A 20,853-nucleotide genomic window follows, 5' to 3' on the forward strand; every position below is an offset into this window, starting at 1 on the left:
TGCCCACTGGAGCGTGCCAGGCTCTTCGTGCCACATCCTCACCCCCGGCCTCTCCCCGTCTCCCCAGCTCTGGACTGCGCGACCGTGCAGGGCTCCATGGCCAGCCGCTGCGGCCCCTCCTGCCCCCGTTCCTGCGACGACATCGCGGTAAGGGAACGAACGCCCCTGGGCCCCGGAGCGAGGGGACCGCCCCACCCCGGCCCTGGATTCCTGGGTGCCAGGTGCTGGGCTGGGCTGCTGTCCCGTAGGGCGAGGAGAGCTCCTGCTCCAGACCTGGCTCCTCTCCCCTGCCAAGCCAGGCTGCTCCGCTTTGCCAGGGCACTGTGGTCCCTCCATTCCCCCCGCACTCCCCACAGGGCCCTGCCCCCCAGTGGGTGAGGCTGAGGGGCGGACTGGGCAGCGATAGGGGTGTTGCCACCTGCTCCGGCCAAGGGGTCTGGGAATCCAGCCTGTGTGTATCCTCGTCCCCCTCCCTGTCACGGAGTCCCCGGGCGATGCTCTGGAACTGCTCCCCACGAAGCCAGGCAGGACTCTGGGGAAGTCTCCTCTCTGAGCATCCTGTCTGCAGGACACACAGCTCACCCGGCTTCCACCTTCCTGGCTCTGACCTCGGAGCCTTCAGCCTCCTCTGCCCCTCCGTGCGCTTCCCACAGCGAGTCCGCCCAGGCGGGGACCTGGGGAGGCCAGAGGGTCCTGCCCCCCAACTCCGCAGTCAGACGGGACTCTCAGCCAGCCAGTAAAACAGAAGGTTTATTAGACGACAGGAACATGGTCTAAAACAGAGCTTGTAGGTGCAGAGAACAGGACCCCTCAGCCGGGTCCATTTTGGGGGGCAGGGAGCCAGACAACCACGTCTGCCCTTCACTCCATGTCCCAGCCTGCCCCAAACTGACTCCTCCTCTCCCCCTCCTCCTCTGGGCTTTGTCCCTTTCCCGGGCCAGGAGGTCACCGGATTCCTTTGTTCTCCACCCCTTGAACTCTCACCTTCCATCAGTGGCCAGGAGACAGAGTGTCGGCCATTTACGTGCACTGACCCTTTGCTCTGCAACAGTTACACCCCCTTATCCCACCCCCTAGAGACTTAAGAAATGCCTAGGGGAAACTGAGGCACCCCTACAGTATTCAGAGGAAACATTAAGAACAGTCCCGCTTCGTCACACTCCCTGCCCAGCAACGACAGGGGACTCCATAGCCCCCCCGCCCCTGCACCCCAGGGTCTCCCCCACCCCGTGACGCTCCCTCTGCCCCCAGCACTGCATGTGGAGCTGCGAGGCCGGCTGCTACTGCACCAGCGGCAGGGTGCTGAACGCCAACGGCTCGGCCTGCGTGGAGAGGCAGGACTGCACCTGCCTGGACCTGCTCACCCAGGAGAGGTACCTGCCGGGGGAGACCGTGGCCCACCAGGACGGCTGCAACAACTGGTGAGCGAGACTGGCAGGTGGGGCGCGTTATGGGGGGCAGCGGTTGTCAAGAGCCGCCCGTTGGTCCGTGACACAAAGCCCTGCTATGCCCAGTGCATTGGGTCGCGGCAGGAGGTCCTAGTGGGGCAGTGAAACCAGGAACAGGGGGTGGCTGTGGGGCAGGAGATGTGGAGGGGAGGTGTGCCCAGTGGGGCAGAGCTGCCACGCCCCAGAGATGACTGCATTGTGGCGGTGGGTGCGCTGCTCCTGGGGCGAGGGTACCGAGGCGCGGTCTCTGTACTGTGGGGGGCAGGGGGGGCTGTCTCCCGGTGGAGGTGGGCATGCTGGAGGCACTGGCGGTCCGTTGTGGGTCCCCCCTGACTCCGTCCCAACCCTTGGCGCCCCCTCCCCCCGCACCATGCCGCAGTCTCACTGCCCCTCCACTCCCTCCCCAGCACCTGCACCAGGGGGATGCTGCTCTGCACCAGCCTGCCCTGCCCTGGTGAGTACCCGGCCGGCCGCTGGGGGGTCGCCGGGGGTGGAGAGGGGCCCACGGGGTAATGGGGCCCCCAGGGGTGTGATGGGGGATGCAGAGGGTCCTAGGGTGGGATGGAGAATGGGTGCCCTGGGGGATGCCATGGGAGCGGGGTGGGGTCTAGGTGGGGGGCCCTGGGGTGGGAAAGGGGGAGGAGAGGGTCCCAGGCCACACACTGATTGGGTAGCAGGGTTGGAGGGGACGTGGCCCCCCCCGTGACCCCCTTCCCCCTGCTCACCTCCCTGCTAAAGGGGGGGGCAGGGGAGAAGGTGGAGGGTGGCAAGAGGAAAGGGGGCAAGGAGTTGGCGGATGGTGAGAGGAGAAGGCAGGGGGCAGCCAGGGGAGAAGGGGGGCAGGGAGGTGGGGGTGGTGAGAGGAGAAGGTGGGAGGTGGGTAGGAGGGGGCCTAGGCTGCTGGGAGAGACCCCCTGAGCGCCCCCTGCTCTGTGCCCCTCTCCCCAGTGGCCGGAGGCTGGTGTGACTGGTCCCCATGGACCCCCTGCTCCCGGACCTGCGGAAGTGAGGTGGTGACGCGGTACCGCGGCTGCACCTGCCCCACACCTCAGCATGGGGGGGCCGATTGTGCCGGGGCGCAGGAGCGTCACGGGGACACCGGCGCCCAGCTCCAGCACAAGGAGTGCCCCTCGGCTGCCTTCTGCCCCGGTACGGCCCCGAGCCCGGCCGGCGGCCCCTCCCCCCGCCGGGTACGGCCCCGAGCCTGGCCGGCGGCCCCTCCCCCCACCGGGTACGGCCCCGAGCCCGACCGGCGGCTCCTCCCCCCGCCGGGTACAGTCAGCAGCCCCTCCCCCCGCCGGGTACGGCCCCGAGCCCGGCCGGCGGCCCCTCCCCCCGCCGGGTACGGCCCCGAGCCCGGCCGGCGGCCCCTCCCCCGCCGGGTACGGCCCCGAGCCCGGCCGGCGGCCCCTCCCCCCGCCGGGTACAGTCAGCGGCCCCTCCCCCCGCCGGCAGCCCCTCCCCCCACCGGGTACGGCCCCGAGCCCGGCCGGCGGCCCCTCCCCCTGCCGGGTACGGCCCCGAGCCCGGCCGGCGGCCCCTCCCCCCGCCGGGTACAGTCAGCGGCCCCTCCCCCCGCCGGCAGCCCCTCCCCCCACCGGGTACGGCCCCGAGCCCGGCCGGCGGCCCCTCCCCCCACCGGGTACAGTCAGCGGCCCCTCCCCCCGCCGGGTACGGCCCCAAGCCCGGCCGGCGGCCCCTCCCCCCGCCGGGTACGGCCCCGAGCCTGGCCGGCGGCCCCTCCCCCCACCGGGTACAGTCAGCGGCCCCTCCCCCCGCAGGGTATGGCCCTGAGCCCGGCCGGCAGCCCCTCCCCCCACCGGGTACGGCCCCGAGCCCGGCTGGCGGCCCCTCCCCCCACCGGGTACAGTCAGCGGCCCCTCCCCCCGCCGGGTACGGCCCCGAGCCCGGCCGGCAGCCCCTCCCCCCACCGGGTACGGCCCCGAGCCCGGCCGGCGGCCCCTCCCCCCACCGGGTACAGTCAGCGGCCCCTCCCCCCACCGGGTACGGCCCCGAGCCCGGCCAGCGGCCCCTCCCCCCGCCGGGTACGGCCCCGAGCCTGGCCGGCGGCCCCTCCCCCCACCGGGTACAGTCAGCGGCCCCTCCCCCCGCAGGGTATGGCCCTGAGCCCGGCCGGCAGCCCCTCCCCCCGCCGGGTACGGCCCCGAGCCCAGCCGGCGGCCCCTGCCCCCGCTGGGTACAGTCAGCGGCCCCTCCCCCCGCCAGGTACGACCCCGAGCACGGCCGGCAGCCCCTCCCCCCACCGGGTACAGTCAGCGGCCCCTCCCCCCGCCAGGTATGGCCAGAGCCCAGCCAGAGTCCCCTCCCCCCGCTGGGTATACCCCGAGCCAGGCCGGCAGCCCCTCCCCACACCCGGTATGGCCTCAGAGCCCACTTCTCCTGCCTGGGTACATCCCCAGTCTCCTCCCCTCCCAGGTATGGCCGCAGCACCTGCTCCCCCCTGCCTGGGTACTGCCCCAGAGCCCACTCTGCCCCCACAGGTACCGCCCCAGTGCCAGCTGCCATTGCCCTGGTATGGACCCTATCTGGAGCCGACACTGGGTCCCCCACCCAGATATAGCCCCAACCTCGAGACATTCTCCGTCCCTCCGGTATCCCAACCCCAGGCAGGGTCCCTGTGTTACTCTGGCCTGCAGCCCTGCCCACCCTGGGGGTTTACGGCAGGCCTAGGGGCTCCAGGCCCAGCCAGCCGAGGTTCGGGGAGCCGGGCTCACCTCTCCGGGGGTGGTTTGCAGTGGACGGTGGCTGGAGTTCCTGGGGGCCATGGTCGGCCTGCACCGCCTGCGCCGGGGAGTCGGCACGGAGCCGGGAGTGCAGCAGCCCCCCCGCCCGCTTCGGGGGCTTGCCCTGCCCCGGAGAAGCCCGGCAGAGCCGCGCCTGCCACGATGGAGACACCGTGTGTGAAGGTGAGAGACCGGCCCAGGCGCCGACCCCCCGAGGGGGCACTGCACTGGGGCACGACGCCCAGCGGGGCCTTGCCGTACAGATTTGCGCCCAGCCCCAGTGTTCTGCCGTGGGAAATGGGGCCAAGTCCCCCTGGGAGCCATCGCTGGGCCTGGCATGGCCGCCCGGCCTCTGTGTGATCTTGCTCCCATCCCACCACACCCCCTCAGAGCCCCCCAGCCTCTGCCCCTTCCCGGGGTCACCCGACCTGGCCCCGCACCTTGGCCCCCTTCACCCGGCCCGGCCCCCTCGCTGTCAGGCCCGTGGCCCACATGGCGGCAGCCCGGCTGCGGTGGAGTGGAAGCGGTGGCCAGGGCAGGGGCCGGGCCCAGGGGCTGACCGGGCCGCAGGACCTGCGGGGCAGGGCGCAGGGTAGCAGGGGCAGGCTGGGTGGAGCCGGACGGGTCGCTGCGCTTGTGGCTGAAGATCCAGCAGCGCTCACGGTGCCGCGATGCCACCCACGCCAGGGGCAGGGAGCGGCTGGGGATGAGGTGGGAATGCTACCCTGGCAGCCCAGCTGCTCCTTGGAGACCCGGCTGGTGGCCACCCCCACAGTCCTGCCAGCCTCATCCTCACCCCTGCCCATCTGCTGCCCTGGGCAGGGCTGATGGTGTCATGGAGTCACAGGTTGTACCCACTCATGGCCCCATGTGGTCCCTGGGGGGAACCCCCTTCAGGCCCCTCAGGGAGTCCCCTCACTGTGGACCCCTGGGGCCTCCACTCCCAGAGGGAGCAATGCCCCCCCCCAATCTCCCCATCCCCAGAGGGAGCAGTGCCCCCCGATCTCCCCACTCCTAGAGGGAATAATGCAACCCTGTTCTCTAGACTGGAGCGACTCTCAGCCAGCGTAAATCAGGAGGGTTTAGTGAGCGTCTGAACCCAGCCCAGGAAACTCTCCGGGCCGCAGGCCTGGCCTCCCTCAGCACAGCACATCTAGGTCTGTCCTGCATCCAGGGGGCTCTGCCTGCTCCCTCTCTCCAGTCCCGAGCCCGCCCCCTTCCCAGCTGGGCATCTGATATCACCTCCCCCAAGTCCCACCTCTGTCAATTGTCTTCTATCCAGGTAAACCTGGTCTCCTGGGCCCCCTCTCCCCTCCTCTGTCCTCTGGCCCCTCTGGCTGGAACCGGCTGGTCGGGTCACTGGGGTCCCCTCTCCGCAGCCCACTGTCCTGCCACCGTCCAGAACCGGCTGTGACTCCCAAGCTGGGCTTCCCGGTCACCCGTCGCTGGGTCTCCATTCTCCAGGCCGTTCGCTGGCCCCCTGTAACAACAAACTCCCTCTCCCACCACCTTGTTAAACCAATAACACCCAGGGAAACTGAGTCCCGCCCCCCTCTGCATGCAAACCATTGGAAAAACCAAGAGAACCCCCCACGTCGTCACAGATGGCTAGAGCGGCCTGTGTGGCTGCCTGATTTCCTTGCCGCTCCCTGTACAACCCGGGCATTGGCCGTGCTTCCCCCAGCACCGTGCCCGGCAGTGGCAGCCCTGGAGGGCAGTGTGGCCCACGCCGTGTGCCGGGCGCTGCCGGGTTTGCGGGTGGGGGTGACCCCAGCTCTCTCCCCACAGGCTGCGGCGGGGGGCAGGTGGCTTTCGCCTGTGGCAAACCTTGCCCACGCTCCTGTGAGGACCTGCAGGCGGACGCGGCCTGCCTGGACAGCCCCCAGTGCCAGCCCTCGTGCGGCTGCCCCGCTGGCCAGCTCCTCCAGGACGGGGCGTGTGTGAGCCCGGCACAGTGCTCCTGCAAGTACCGCAACGGCTCCCTGGGTGAGTGCGGGCCTGGGGCTGGCGGGGACGGTGCACCCAGGAAACCTCCACGGCCCGGGGGAGGGGAGGGGGCTGCAAGGAGGGTACAGGGGGCTGGGCACGTGGGAGCAGTGCAGGGGTAGTGGGGGGGTGCGTCTGTGGCTTTACGGGAGGGTGACGCCCCCGCCCGTCTCCCCGCAGAGGCTCCAGAGCAGCAGCCCCTCTCGTCCTGGGCTGGCCCCGTGCCCTGGGAGTACGCGCAGCCTGGGCAGACGGTGTACGGGCCCTGCCAGAACTGGTGAGTGCTGGGCTCCGCGGGCACTCGGGGCCCCCTCCCCTAGGCACCCTGGGGGCCGGAACGGGGATGGCACTGCCCACATCCGTCCTGGGTAGCGGAGTCCAAACCCCCATCCCCGGGGGGCTGCGGGTGGCTCTGGGAGCTGGGAGCTGCTGGGCCTCGGGGCGGTCTAAGGGGCAGGTGCCACTGGCAAACCCCCTCACCGCAACCCACCCCCTCTCCAGGGCCCCGCCTGGCATCTGGCCAGAGATGACTGAGTGAGCCAAGGAGACGGATCCTCCCCCAGGCCTTGCGGAGCTGCAGCCTCTGTCCAGGGGCAGCCCAGGGCGGCTGGGCAGGGCCTTGGGCTCTGGGGCAGCGCCCGGGGCAGAGGGGAGGCCTGGGTGGCTCATCGGGGCTGGGCTCTGGGACAGTGCCCAGGGGGAGGGGAGGCCTGGGTGGCTCATCGGGGCTGGGCTCTGGGACAGTGCCCAGGGGGAGGGGAGGCCTGGGTGGCTCATCGGAGCTGGGCTCTGGGGCAGTGCCAGGCTTTTCTCTCCCAGCCTGGGCACCGGGCATGCAGGGCTCTAGTCTGTGGCTGCCCAGGGCTGGGACAGGGGTGTTGGATGCAGGTGCGGTTGTGGGCTGCGTGGCCGGTGGGCAGCCCCCCCGGGCGGTAACGCGCTCTCCCCTCCCCGCAGCACCTGTGAGGACGGGCACCTGCAGTGCCGCGCTGACCCTGCGTGCCGGCTGGACGGCGGCTGGGGGGCCTGGGGGCCGTGGTCGCCCTGTCCCCAGCGCTGCCAGGAGGGCACCCAGTTCCGCTTCCGAGAGTGCGATAACCCGGCCCCCCAACACGGGGGCAGGGGCTGCACCGGGGACAGCCAGCAGCAGCGAGCCTGCCACCAGGGCGAGCCGCCCTGCCAAGGTGAGAGCCGGGGCATGGGGCACTGCAGGGGGGCATATTGGGGGTGCTGACCCCCATGCCCCACTGCACTGGGGCGACAGTGTTACAGGGCACATCCTGGCTGCGCCCAGGCCCTTTCCCTGCACAGCAGGGTCACGGTGGCACCTACAGACCCTGACCAAGCCGGGGCCTGTCTCCGTCTGGGACGTCAGAGCTCTGCCCCGGGAGCAGAGGCCTGGCGCGGGGGCAGCGGGAGGGCCGTGGGCGGACGAGTACCGGCGGGGGACAGACGGTGCTGGTGGTGGGGGCCCATGGTACCCAGTGTCTGTGCCCTGCCCCCCGCAGAGGAGGCGCTGTGGAGCGACTGGTCCCCGTGGGCCCCATGCAGCGTGTCCTGTGGCGGGGGAGAGCAGATCCGCAAGCGCCGATGTCGCCAGCCGGCCTGCCAGGGGCTGGCCGTGCAGAGCAAGACCTGCCACACCCAGGTCTGCCTTGGTGAGTGACCCCTGGGGAGTAACCGGCTCCCCCGGGGAATAACTGCCCCCCCCAGGGAGTAGCTGCCCCCATCTCCTGCCCCCCCCTCGGGGAGTAACTGCCCCCGTCTCCTCCCCCGCCCAGGGAGTAACTGCCCCGTCCCCTCTTCCACCCAGGGAGTAACGGCCCCAATCCCCGCCTTGGGGATTAACTGCCCCCTATTGTGAGAACTCCCCCACTGCCCTCCTTCCCTGACTGGCTCCCGCTCCTCGGGGAGTAACCCCCCACTGCCCTGTCTCAGTGAGTAGCCCCCAAAGATAGGCGCCCCCCGCATCTGCTGAAGAGCAGGGTGAGGCGGCCGGTGGGAGGAGGGCCGGGGCTGGCTCTGCAGCAGCGGGAGGGGGACAGGACACCCCCCTCCCAGGCCCCAAGCACAGGGAGCTCAGGCCTGTCTGTCGCCCTCCCCGCAGAGGTGGGCTGCCCGGCGGGGCGCCTGTACCGGGAGTGCCTGCAGGAGGAGGGCTGCCCGTACAGCTGTGCCCACCTCACCCGCCAGATGGACTGCTTCTCCGACGGCTGTGAGGAGGGCTGCCACTGCCCAGCGGGCACCTACCAGCACGACGGAGCTTGCGTCCAGGTCAGGCGCCCGCCGGCCGTTTCCTCGCTCTGCAGCGGGGCAGAGAGCAGCATGGCATGGGCAGCCCCGCTCAGCTTCCTGCCCATGGCACTTGAGCGAAGCCACGCCCCAGTGCATTGTGGGTGGGGGGATACGTGAGCGAAGCCACACCCCAGTGCATTGTGGGTGGGGGGATACATGGGCTAAGCCACGCCCCAGTGCATTGTGGGGGGGATACGTGAGCTCAACCATGCCCCAGTGAATTGTGGGTGGGGGGATACGTGAGCTAAGCCACACCCCAGTGCATTGTGGGTGCAGGGATACATGGGCTAAGCCATGCCCCAGTACATTGTGGGTGCGGGGATACATGGCGTCATGGAGTCCCTGGGCGATGCTCTGGAACTGCTCCCCATGAAGCCAGTCAGGACTCTGGGGCAGTCGCCTTCCTGTGAGCAGCCTGTCTTCAGGACACACAGCTCACCCAGCTTCCACCTTCCCGGGTCTGACCTCGGAGCATTCAGCCTCCTCTGCCCCTCCGTGCGCTTCCCACAGCGAGTCCGCCCAGGCGGGGTCCTGGGGAAGCCAGGGGGTCCTGCCCCACAACTCCGCAGTCAGACGGGACTCTCAGCCGGCCAGTAAAACAGAAGATTTATTAGACGACAGGAACATGGTCTAACACAGAGCTTGTAGGTGCAGAGAACAGGACCCCTCAGCTGGGTCCATTTTAGGAGCCAGTGAGCCAGACAACCACGTCTGCACTTCACTCTATGTCCCAGCCAGCCCCAAACTGAAACTCCCTCCAGCCCCTCATCCTCTGGGCTTTGTCCCTTTTCCGGGCCAGGAGGTCACCTGATTCCTTTGTTCTCCAGCCCTTTAGCTCTCACCTCGCAGGGAGAAGGGCCCAGGCCATCAGTGGCCAGGAAACAGGGTGTTGGCCATTCTCTGTGTCCAGACCCCTGCACACCCCTGCCCTCTAGGGCTCTGCAACAATCATACACCCTTACCCCACCCCCTAGAGACTTAAGAACTGCCTAGGGGAAACTGAGGCACCCCCACACTATTCAGAGGAAACATTAAGAACAGTCCCACTTCGTCACAGCTGGCGAGGCCGTCCCCGGCTGTGGGCGCACAGGCGGGGATGCACCAGGCCAATGGCCCTTCGAGCCCAGAGCCCTGCAGCATGGGGGTGGCTCTCTGGGGTGGCTGCGGCTGCTCTCAGGTGCCCGTCCACCAGCATTAGCCCGTGGCAGGGCAGAGGCCCAGTCCCTGTGTTCTCCATGCCGGAGGGGCGCCTACCCCCGAAGCGACCACCGCCGTTTTTGCCTCCCATGCAGGAGTGCCCCTGCCTGGTCACCGAGGAGACCCTGCAGAAGCTCCAGAACCATTCGGCAAACGCCAGCACCCTCGCGGCCGTGCTCACCTCCCAGGGCCGCTGGGTCCCTCTGGGCCAGGAGGTGCAGCCCCGCGACACCATCCGCTCCCCCTGCAGCACCTGGTGAGTCCGCCTGCGCGATGGCCCCGCCCCGGCTGCGGGGCTGTGTCTGCCATTGCGGCTCTGGCTCTGCAGGGGGGCTGGACCGAGCCTAGCCGGCGCTCCAGGACACCGGTGTCTGGGTGTGGCCCTCTTCCCTCCTCTCGCCCCCAGCGCTGGTTTGAGAGCTGCTCCTCCCAGATCAGTCAGAGCAAGGAAACCCTGCTCCACGGGGGGCTGAGCCGAACCCCACGCGCCTCCCCCAGGACTGGGATGGGGAACAGCGTGGCCCGTGGCTGGGAGTGTGGCCCATGGCTGGCAGCACAGCCAGCCTGATCCCACGGAACCACTTACACCCGGGGCCTGTGACAATGTGCTGAGCAGCCAGCGAGAGCTGGGAACAGGCCCCAGGAGGGCGACCAGCTGAGCTCTCCGGGTGCATCCCTCTCCCCAGGGACCGGCTGAGTCCCGGCCTGGTGGCTGCGTGGGACCTACAAACCCCATTGCAGAATGTGGGGCCGTGCAGGGCTTGTGCTTCTGGAACCTGGCTGGCTTAGAAGGGAATTTACAGGGTCTCAATGCTGGGAGCTACCAGCCTAACCCCATCCACCCAGCGCTTGTTCTGGGGCCGTGTACAGTTCTGGGATGTGAGCGCTGTGTGTGGGGTGGCCCTAGAGAGTGGGCTGGGCCAGAGCTCGGCAAGGCCCCACTACCGCCTTTCTGGAGTTGAGCCGTCCCAGAAACATCTGCTGCTCTGCCCGGGCTGTGCCCTGAACTGCCCCTTCCTTGGCTGCAGGGCCTTACTGCCCTGCCTCCCCAGCTCTGCAGTGGGCCCATCCACCCATGGGCTGCGTTCGGGACCTGCGTCTCTGCTACACCCTCCCCTGCCAGGGGCTGCCCCTCCTGATTGTTCGGACCCTGCCCGTGCCGGGCCGTTCTGACCTCTCCTGGCCGTTCCCTTCTAGCACCTGCCACAATGGCCAGCTGAATTGCTCCTTCACCCGGTGCCCACTGGATGGCGGCTTCACGCCCTGGAGCCCCTGGACACCCTGCTCCGTGAGCTGCGGGGGGTTGGGGCACATGACCAGGGCACGGGGCTGCACCAGCCCCCCTCCTGCCAACGGAGGGAAGGACTGCGTGGGCCCTCGGACTGACATCAAGTACTGCCAGACACCAGACTGCCCCGGTGAGTGGGCATTGGGGGCTCTGCAGACCCGCTCTCCCCTGTGCCCCCGGATTCCTCGTGGGGGCGGGCGAGACGGGCAGGGCTGGCCGTGTCCAGCCTCCCCTCCACGCCACTGGCAGTTAGCTCGCTCCACGAGTTCCCTGGGGGTTAGCACTGGCCCGGCAGATCCCTCGCTGCTGCTGGCTCTGGATGGACCAGCTCCAGCTGGCACTGGCTTACCCTCCTGGAGGCTCTGGCCTGTGAATGTTGGGCACTGCCCAGAGGGGTCCCGACGTGGGCGCGTTAGAGCCCCCACCTGGCGAGCAAGCAGCTCTGAGGCCGGGGAGGCACTGTCCGCTCTGCTGCCATGCCGTGGCGCTCAGCAGGCCTGCCCGTAGAGCACAGCAAGGGCCACACGGGCCCCTTGGCTTTTCAGGCACGGCTCGCAGGCGCCCAGTGCTGGAGAACCCGCCCCGGCCCCGGCTGGCTGAGCTGCAGCGGCTCTGGTAGAGAGACCCGGGTGTGAGAACCCGCCGCGTCCGCGGGCCGGCTGGGCCCAGGGTCACTCCCTCCGCCAGGCAGAACTCACGCTGTTTCCAGGAGGCAGCGTCGGACTCAGCTCCAGCTGATGGCTGTCGTTAGCCATGAACATCCCCCCACCGACTTCACCTGCGCCTCCCACTGGGCCCCAGGCCCTCGGCTCGCAGACATCGCCTCCCCTGGGGTTCTCATGGCCGTGAGCCGGGCCCTCACCACCCTTCTCTGGCTGCGCCGGTGAGCAGAGGGGCTGGTGCTGCTGGCAGAGCTCCTGCGGGCCGGCCCAGCCTGGCAGCGGGCATGCGAGGAAGCTGGCAGCCCCGTAACTCTCCCTTCTTTCTTCTGCCCTCCCCAGTGGCGCCTGGTCCCACGAAGGAGCCTGTCTCCAGTGTGCCAGGTGAGGGGAGAGGCGGGGGCTCCCAGGGGCCTGCTCGGGGCGGGCGGGCAGGGCTGTTACAAACACGGGGGTCAGAGCTGGAGCCTTGCCTGAGGGCCCTGCTTCCCCAGGAAGGGGAGAGTGCACCAGGCTCCACCGCCTGGCGAGGCTGCAGCCCGTCTGCTGACCCTGCAGGCGGAAGGGGCACAAGTCACCTGGCACCCCTCGCCTGCAGCCTGCGTCGAGTGGACGGACCCCGTGCTGGGCTCTAGGTCTGGGAGGGCAGTGGGGTCTAGTGGTTCAAGTGGGGGGTGGGGGAATCAAGGACTCCTGGGTTCTACCCCAGCTGAGGGGGCAGTGGGTTCTAGCGGTTAGAGCAGTGAAGTGGGAATCAGGACTCCTGGGTTCTACCCCAGACCTGCCATTGGCTCTCTGTGACCTTGGGTAAGTCCCTTCCCCTCTGGGCCTCAGTTTCCCCCTGTAGCAGGGCTGCGTTCCTGCTCCCCCAAGGGGTGGGGTCTGGAAGCGGTTTGAGGCCACGAGCAGTGAGTTAACCCCTGCTGCCCCCTTCCCCTACGCTCCAGGCTATGAGGAGGGCTTCAGCCTCTGGTCCCCCTGGAGCCCCTGCTCCAAAACCTGCACCGATCCCGAGTTCCCAGCCAGGAAAACCCGGACCCGGGTCTGTGGGGGAGGAGCCAACTGCACCGGGGAGTCGTTCCAGGAGCGGGCATGTAACCTGCCCCAGTGCACAGGTGAGGCATCCAGACCGGGCGTGTAACCTGCCCCGGTGCACAGTGAGACACCGGGCGGGGGGCCAAGGGATCCGAGCCGCCCCCTGACCCCACGGGCAGGACAGGGCTGCAGTGCACCGGCCTGGCTGGGTGTGGGGTGCGGGTGCACCTCAGCCCCGGTCCATGCTCTGCCCAGCTAGGAGAGTCCCTCGAAGGGCCACAAGTGACGGGCACCGACCAGCAGCCCCGGGTAGCAGGCCAGCACCAGAGCAGTGTGGGATCCCTGGGGCTGGGCAGCTGGGCAGAGAACAGGGGCTGCCTCCAGGGTGACAAGTGCACCATCGTCCCAAGTGCCCTGAACTCCCCTGCAGGGACCCCCCAAGCTCGCCCTGTCCAGCCCCCACAGGATCACCCACAGATCGCCCTGAGCTCCCCCTCCCTGCCCCCCAGCTTACCCTGCCTTCTGGCTCAGCCCATCCAAACCCTCCAGCTCACCCCACCCCAGGCCCCCGCTCACCCAGCCCGAGCTCCCTCCTTCCCTGCTGCGGAGCGACCCCCGGGTGGACTCACCGCATCTCTGCTCCGTGCCCCGCAGATGCGCCCCCGTGCCTGGGTGAGGAGTGCGCCGGCAGGAACTGCAGCTGGACCCCGTGGGCGCCATGGAGCGAGTGTTCCCGCAGCTGCGGCGTGGGCCAGCAGGGACGTCTGCGCACCTACCACCCCCCCGGCGAGCGGGGGCTCTGGTGCCAGGGCATCCTGACCGCAAACACCGAGCAGCGCTTCTGCAACCTGCAGGCCTGCAAAGGTAGGGCCGTGGGCACGGGGGACGCTGGTGTCGCTGCCCCAGGCCGGCTGCCTCGCCCAGGGGCGCACTGGCCCTCCGAGCCCCTCAGTGCCCCATGTCGCGCCCCTCGGCTGTACCTCACATGGAATGGAGGAGCCAGGAGATTAACCCCTCCCTGCCCGCTGGCTGTGACACGCTGTCACGGAGTGTGGGGGAGTCCGGGCCCTGCACCCCAATTCCTGGGATTCACCGTGACTCTCAGCCAGCCGGTAAAACGGAAGGTTTATTGGACAACAGGAACACAGCCCAAAACAGAGCCTGTGGGTACCCCCAGGACCCCTCAGTCAAGTCCTTCTGGGGGGCAGGGAGCTTAGGCCCCAGCCTTGGGGTTCCCTGCGTTTGACCACCCAGCCCCAAACTGAAACTCCCTTCAGCCTCCCCCCCCCACTCTGGGCTTTGTCCCTTTCCCAGGCCAGGAGGTCACCTGATTCCTTTGTTCTCCAACCCTTCAGCTCTCATCTTGCAGGGGAGAAGGGCCCAGGCCATCAGTGGCCAGGAAACAGGGTGTCGGCCATTCTCTGTGTCCAGACCCCTGCACACACCTGCCCTCTAGGGCTCTGCAACGATCATACACCCTTACCCCACCCCCTAGAGACTTAAGAACTGCCTAGGGGAAACTGAGGCACCCCCACACTATTCAGAGGAAACATTAAGAACAGTCCCACTTCGTCACACACGTCCACAGCCCCAGGCAGAGTGGGCACCCAGAGCACCCCCGCCTTGCTGATGGTGCCACACGTGGACACTGGTGCCGGCTCTTCCCCTCTGGGATGCACCCGCAGCCAGTGCCCAGCCCCATGGGAGGGTTTGGCCCAGGGCAGCCTGGCGTGAGCTGGGAGGGTCGGCCGGGCCTCGTGGTGAGGCCTGGGCAGAGCCCTGTGCCCACGGCTGGGGGCCGGGCTGCGTCTGGCATTAACGGCTGTTCTCCCCTCCCCCGTCTCTCCCCCCACCATGCCTGTCGGCGTCTCCGTGAGCCAGTGGCCGGAGCCTGGTCCAAGTGGAGCCCGTGGTCGTGGTGCGACCGCACCTGCGGGGGGGGCCGCTCCGTGCGCACTCGTACCTGCACCAGCCCCCCGCCCAAGAACGGAGGGTCCCACTGCCCAGGGGAGAAGTACCAGGGGCGCGTCTGCAACCCCCGACCCTGCGGTAGGGAGTGCGGGGGGCTGGGGAAGGGGCGCTCCAGGCCTTCTGCGCTGGGAGGCTGGCGCCTGGCTGGACGGGGGCCATGGAGGGAGGGGCCCTGGGAGCTGGGAAGGAGGCTCCCCGTCCCTCCAGTGCCCGTCATAGGCAGAGTGAGCAGGGTGCACGGCCTGCCACCCGGCGCTCCCGGCGCTGAGCCGCCAGGCCCAGGAGACACTTGGCGCTGGCCGAGTGCAGCTGGGGGCACGGCCTGGGGGCATGCAGGGCCAGTGCAGGGTAGTGGGATCTCAGGTGGGAAGCCCCACACACCTGGCTGGTGCACTTAGGGGGCTCGCCCTGCCCTGCCCCCTGCTGCCCAGCACTGCCAGCTGGCACATGGCACCTGGCCTGGCACACCCCATGGTAGCCCCAGAGCTGGGCTGTGCAGCCAGGCTCCACTCCCGGAGCAGGGAAGGGGCAGGTGCTGTGCTTCACACTGCAGCCCCCAAAGGTGGGGGCACCAGAGGGCACTCGGGGTGGGGGTGGGGAGCAATACCAGGGGAGGGACCCCCGAGCTCGAAGAGGACTATGGAGCATTTGGCATTGTTAGGGGCAGAGACACTACGTGACTGGTCTCCGCCCAATCCCGCCCTGCCACCCAGATCAGACCCGGGGCCCCTCCCCAGCCCTACCACCCAGATCAAACCCGGGGCCCCTCTAGCCCTGCCCCTCCCCTTCCTGCCACCCGGGTCAGACCCGGGGCCCCTCTAGCCCTGCCCCTCCCCCCGGCTCTCATTGCCCAGCCCTGCCCAGGTGAGGGGCTGTATCTGTGGGGCTGCAGGGAGGGGTCACAGCCCTGGGATAACCAGTCCCCATTGCACCCCAGAGGAGGGATGCCCGCCTGCCATGGCCATGGTGGACTGCGCCAACAGATGCCCACGCCATTGCTGGGACCTGCAGGAGGGCATCACGTGCCAGGACGGGGAGGCCTGCGAGCCCGGCTGCCGCTGCCCAGACGGTGGGTGCCCTGTGCAGAAGGCTGGGGCGAGAGGGCACTCTGGGGGGCTGGGGGACCGCTGCCTTGGTGTTATGCACCCCCTGGGACTCCTCCTCTGCAGGGCTGGCCAAAGCCCATCCTCTCGAGAACCCCGGGGTCCCCAAGGGCCTGCAGAGCCGGGGGCCCTTTGCCAGGGTGCCAAGTCTCCAGATGGGACCTAGGACTCGGCTCCTGCATGCCGAAAGCAGGGGTCACGGCGACTCTGGGAGGCGTGCGGGGTCTATGGCACCCCGGAGAAGTCCTGGTGGTGCCCAGCAGAGCCCTCCCGCCGTGCCCGGGGCAGGGTCTCCGGCGTGACCGTGTCCCCCGTCCCCGTGCAGGGACCCTGGAGCAGGACGGCGCCTGCGTCTCCCCGCAGCACTGCGAGTGCACCGATGCCCAGGGGCACAGCTGGGTGCCAGGCAGCCTGCGCCACGACGGCTGCAACAACTGCACCTGTTCCGAGGGGCGGCTGCTCTGCACCCACCGCACCTGCCCCCCCAGCCAGTGCGACTGGAGCCACTGGTCCAGCTGGTCCCAGTGCAGCGTCACCTGTGGGGACGGGCTGCAAACCCGGTTCAGGTGAGGGGCCCCGCCCAGGGCTTCCCTGCTCGCGGGACAGGAGACCCCAGGCTGCGGGAGCTCCAGCCCCAGCCTACCCCAGCAGGGGGCGCTGTGGGGAGCGGGGCGGGGCGCTGGCTGGGGGGAGATCTCAGCAGGGGGCGCTGTGGGAAGGGCTGAGAGCGCTGGCCGGGGGGGGGCTCCCGGCAGGGAGTGCTGGGGGGAGGGGGCGGGAGTGCTGTCTTGGGGGGGGCTCCCAGGAGGGGGTGCTGTGGGGTGGGGGTGGGGCTGCTGGCTGGGGGCACCGTGGGGTTGGGGCAGGGTGCTGGCTGGGGGGGAGCTCCCAGCAGGGGGTGCTGTGGGGTGGGGGTGGGGTGCTGGGGGTAGGGGAAATACCAGCAGGGGGCACCGTGGGGGTGGGGCAGGGTGCTCCCAGCAGGGGGTGCTGGGGGGCGGGGCTGGGGCTGCTGGCTGGGGGCGCTCCAGTGCTGAGTGCCATTCCCCTGGGCGCCCAGGGCACGGCCAGCCCCTGCCCCCATGGGCTTGCTGGGCCCGTCTCACGCTCTCCCCTCTCCCTTCCTTTCCAGGACGGCCACGTCGGGCTCCTGGGCCAGGGAGTGCCAGAAGGAGCAGCTGCAGACCCGGCCCTGCCCCCAGGGGCCCTGCCCCCCGCTGTGCCCACACCAGGGCTGGGAGAGACGCCTGGGGGACACCTGGCTGCTGGGCGAGTGCCAGCAATGGTCAGTGCCCCGGGGGGGCAGCCGTACCAGCCGTGCGCCCTCCTGGCAAGGGGCCCGAGTGTTCGCTGGGACTCAGTGGGAGCCGGGGCACCGGGGCTCCGAGCTGGGTGGCCGTGCGCCAGTCCCTGCCCACGGGTACAGTGGGGCTGACCCTGCCCTGCCTCCCCAAGGGGCGATTCCTGAGGGTGTGGGCGTTTGGGCTGGGCATGAGAACTCAGCGCCACCCGGGGGACCCCACCCCATCCGCCCTGACCATCTGTCTGCCCCTTCCCCCTAGTATCTGCACCCCGGAGGGCATCTACTGCCAGGACATCGCATGTGCGGGTGAGTGCCCCTCCTGGAGCTCCTGGCACCCTGCCCCCTACTCCCTTCCGCCGAGGGGGAACCCCCCCCCTGTGCTAACCCTGCCCGTCTCCCCCAGTGCACGGCTCCTGGACACCCTGGTCTCCCTGGTCCGACTGCCCCGTGACCTGTGGCAACGGCACCCACGTCCGCACCAGGGCCTGCATCAACCCGCCTCCGCGCAACAACGGCTCGGACTGCGCCGGCCCCGAGGCCGAGGCCCAGGGCTGCGCTGCCCGGCCCTGCCCAGGTAAGTGGCGCCCGCCTGGGCTGGGGAGGGGACCCGGAGCCCGCGCCCCTGCTGACCCTGTCCCCTCCCGCAGCGGCCGAGCGATGCGACTGGTCAGCCTGGAGCCCCTGCTCACGCGTCTGTGGTACCGGTCTGGCCACGCGGACGGGGACATGCACCTGCCCCAGCCCCAGCCCCGAGGGTCCCGGCACCCCCTGCAATGCCAGCGCCCGCCAGGAGGTGGAGCCCTGCTACCTGCGGCCCTGTGAAGGTAGGGGCATCCCCTGGGGACGGCGGGGGTGGTGGCCAGCCCCGAAGGAGCGTGCGCTCAGCCTGCCGTGGTACCCCCGTCTGGCCTGCTCGGGGCAGGGTGCCCTGCATGAAGAGGAGCTCGTGGGAGTGTCGGATCCACGGGGTCGGGGCTGGCCTTGGAGGAGCCCCCGCAGTGTGCCCGACCCCCCAGGGTCCCCTCCAGGGCCAGCCGTGCGGCCTCCCTGCCTCTGAGACGCAGCTCCAGCCCTCCTGCTTCCCCCCATGGCTCAGCCTGCTCAGCGACCCGCCACCCCCACCCCCCTTAACCTGCTCTCAGAGCAAATTTCGGGCAGCTAGGCACAGTATAGGGGAAACTGAGGCACACATCGGGCTCTTCTTCCCTGCCCCCAGAGCACTTCCTGGCTGAGGGGGCAACTGAGGCAGGGGCTGAGGGAAGGGGGCCTGGCCAGAGTCAGTTAGGAGCCAGGACCAGACCCAGCTGTCCTGGCTCTCCTGGACTCACGGCCCCTTCTCTGGCTCCCCACCGGGAGGGTCCGGCAGCAGCTGCCGTGCCCCGGGCCCAGGCCAGTGCCCAGCCCCCCATGGCCACTGGGGGCTGGGCGGGGCTCGAGGGCACGTGCCAGGCTGCCATGCTGTGCCCCTCTCCTCTGCCCCAGGCGACTGCTCCTGGAGCCCCTGGACGCCATGGACCCAGTGCTCCTGCAGCTTCCTGGTGCAACAGCGCTACCGGAACCAGCTGGGCCCGGGCCCCCAGGGGGCGCTGTGCGTGGGGCTGGACGGCCAGTTCCGCACCTGCAACGCCTCCCAGTGCTCGGGTGAGGGCGGGGCCGGGGCACGACTGGCTGGGCAGGGACCCTGGGGGGCAGCCGCGGGGGGGAGCTGGGGCAGGGACCCTGGGAGGGAGCCCGGTGTGAGGAGCCGGGGCAGGGACAATGGAAGGGAGCCCGGTGGGGCGGGGCAGGGTGGGTTGGGGCAGGGACCCTGGGAGGGAGCCCGGTGTGGGGAGCCGGGGCAGGGACAATGGAAGGGAGCCCGGTGGGGTGGGCTGGGCTGGGGCAGGGACCCTGGCGGTGGAGCCCAGCAGGAATTCTGCTCTCACGCCCGTGGTTGGTGCTCCTCCCCTGCCCCGGTCAGAGAGCGCCTCCTGCAGGATGGACCCTGCCCTCCCCACTCCAGAGCCCAGGGGACTCCCCCCTCCAGCACTGTCCTCACCCCCACCCCCCGCGCTGGTGCCCGGGCACCCCTGGGACTGCCCTTTCTGAGGCTGCAGTGTCTCCCATAGAGGGGAGAGCACCCCCTGGGGGCACCCAGAGCCATTTGTTCACCCCTCCTCATGGTGGGTCCCCTCTGGCCCCTCGCCCTGCCCTGAGCTCCCCCCCGCCGGGTACCTGGCCGTGGGGCCATCGGACACCCGGGTAGCTGTGATGCTGCAGGCCAGGCGGGAAGCCTCGTCCCCTCCCGGCTGGCAAGCCCTGTGCTGGGGGTGACCCTGTGCCCCTGCCCCGCAGAGGCCAGCTGTGAGCCTCCCTTCGAGTTCCGGGAGTGCGGGTTCCCCTGCGCCAGCCTGTGCTCCACGCTGCAGCGCCAGGAGCTGTGCACAGACATCCCGCTGTGCCTGCCCGGCTGCTACTGCCCGCAGGTGAGGGGTGCGGGGCCAGGGGCATGTTGGGGGGTGCGGGGGGCTCTCAGCAGGAGAGGGGCGTGGGGCCAGGGGCGTGTTGGGGGGTGCGGGGGGCTCTCAGCAGGTGAGGGGCGTGGGGGGCCAGGGGCGTGTTGGAGGGTGCGGGGGGCTCTCAGCAGGTGAGGGGCGTGGGGGGCCAGGGGCGTGTTGGAGGGTGCGGGGGGCTCTCAGCAGGTGAGGGGCGCGGGGCCAGGGGGTGTTGGAGGGTGCGGGGGACTCTCAGCAGGAGAGGGGCACGGAAGGGCAGGGGCGTGTTGGAGGGTGCGGGGGGCTCCCAGCAGGAGAGGGGAGTGGAGGGGCAGGGGCATGTTGCGGGGTGCGGGGGGCTCTCAGCAGGAGAGGGACGTGGGGGGCAGGGGCGTGTTGGAGGGTGCGGGGGACTCTCAGCAGGAGAGGGGCACGGAAGGGCAGGGACACATTGTGGGGCTCTCAGCAGGTGAGGGGCGCAGAGGGGCAGGGACACATTGGGGGCTCTCAATAGGTGGGGGGCAGGGGCGTGTTGGGGGGTGTGGGGGACTCTCAGCAGGAGAGGGGCGCGGAGGGACAGGGGTACATTGGGGGGCTCTCAGCAGGAGAGGGCAGGGGGAGCGATCCCAGCCAGCCCTGCCTGGCAGGCGCTGGTAACTGGAGGGACTCACTGCTGCAGGACAATGTCGCAGTCTTCAGAGGAGGCATAGCTGGTCCTGAGCAAGGGGGTGGCCCGTACTGGGGCTCTCGGCCCTCCAGCTGCAGGGCGCGCCTAGCCCAGCTGGCCAGCAGGCACGTCCCCGTGGCAGGCTCCTGCCTCTCAAAGGCACGAGCGTGGGGAAGGGCCCTGGGCAGCTTTCTGGGCCAGCAGGGCCAGTGCTTGGCCCCCACACAGCAGATCCCCGACTGCCATGGCGGAGCTGCAGGGAGGCGGTGAGGCCTCGGCAGGGGCAGCTCCCTGCTCCTCACAGCCCTGCCAGTGCCCAGATACCTAGGGGCGAGGAACAGACCCCGAGGGGGGCAGGGCACTGGGTACGGATTGTGGGGAGGGGCACTGAGGGAATGATGGGGGGCAGGGCACAGACCATGGGGAGGGGCACTGAGGGAACGACGGGGGGCAGGGCACAGACCCCGGGGGGGCAGGGCACTGGGTACGGATCGTGGGGAGGGGCACTGAGGGAATGACGGGGGGCAGGGCACAGACCCCGAGGGGGGTAGGGCACTGGGTACGGATTGTGGGGAGGGGCACTGAGGGAACGACGGGGGGCAGGGAACAGACCCCGAGGGGGGCAGGGCACTGGGTACGGATTGTGGGGAGGGGCACTGAGGGAACGACGGGGGGCAGGGCAC

The 20,853-nt window shown here is 69.9% G+C and overlaps 1 protein-coding gene across 1 annotated transcript in view; it reads left to right on the forward strand.

Moving 5' to 3' along the window:
* LOC140906204 (SCO-spondin-like) overlaps positions 1-20,853 on the forward strand; it is a 123,038-nt gene that overhangs the window by 83,542 nt on the left and 18,643 nt on the right. Inside the window, exons 71-95 of the mRNA XM_073329696.1 lie at positions 68-147; positions 1,252-1,421; positions 1,856-1,902; positions 2,397-2,597; positions 4,205-4,375; positions 5,981-6,178; positions 6,359-6,455; positions 7,136-7,362; positions 7,687-7,836; positions 8,286-8,452; positions 9,766-9,926; positions 10,868-11,088; positions 11,352-11,361; positions 11,533-11,573; positions 12,565-12,732; positions 13,307-13,516; positions 14,534-14,701; positions 15,561-15,692; positions 16,052-16,292; positions 16,859-17,011; positions 17,289-17,335; positions 17,433-17,603; positions 17,677-17,853; positions 18,512-18,670; positions 19,364-19,494. Coding sequence (XP_073185797.1) covers positions 68-147; positions 1,252-1,421; positions 1,856-1,902; positions 2,397-2,597; positions 4,205-4,375; positions 5,981-6,178; positions 6,359-6,455; positions 7,136-7,362; positions 7,687-7,836; positions 8,286-8,452; positions 9,766-9,926; positions 10,868-11,088; positions 11,352-11,361; positions 11,533-11,573; positions 12,565-12,732; positions 13,307-13,516; positions 14,534-14,701; positions 15,561-15,692; positions 16,052-16,292; positions 16,859-17,011; positions 17,289-17,335; positions 17,433-17,603; positions 17,677-17,853; positions 18,512-18,670; positions 19,364-19,494 — 3,698 coding nt within the window. The remainder of the gene's footprint in view (positions 1-67; positions 148-1,251; positions 1,422-1,855; positions 1,903-2,396; positions 2,598-4,204; positions 4,376-5,980; positions 6,179-6,358; positions 6,456-7,135; positions 7,363-7,686; positions 7,837-8,285; positions 8,453-9,765; positions 9,927-10,867; positions 11,089-11,351; positions 11,362-11,532; positions 11,574-12,564; positions 12,733-13,306; positions 13,517-14,533; positions 14,702-15,560; positions 15,693-16,051; positions 16,293-16,858; positions 17,012-17,288; positions 17,336-17,432; positions 17,604-17,676; positions 17,854-18,511; positions 18,671-19,363; positions 19,495-20,853) is intronic.

The sequence above is a fragment of the Lepidochelys kempii genome, chromosome 2, assembly GCF_965140265.1.
Source record: "Lepidochelys kempii isolate rLepKem1 chromosome 2, rLepKem1.hap2, whole genome shotgun sequence".
NCBI lineage: Eukaryota > Metazoa > Chordata > Testudines > Cheloniidae > Lepidochelys > Lepidochelys kempii.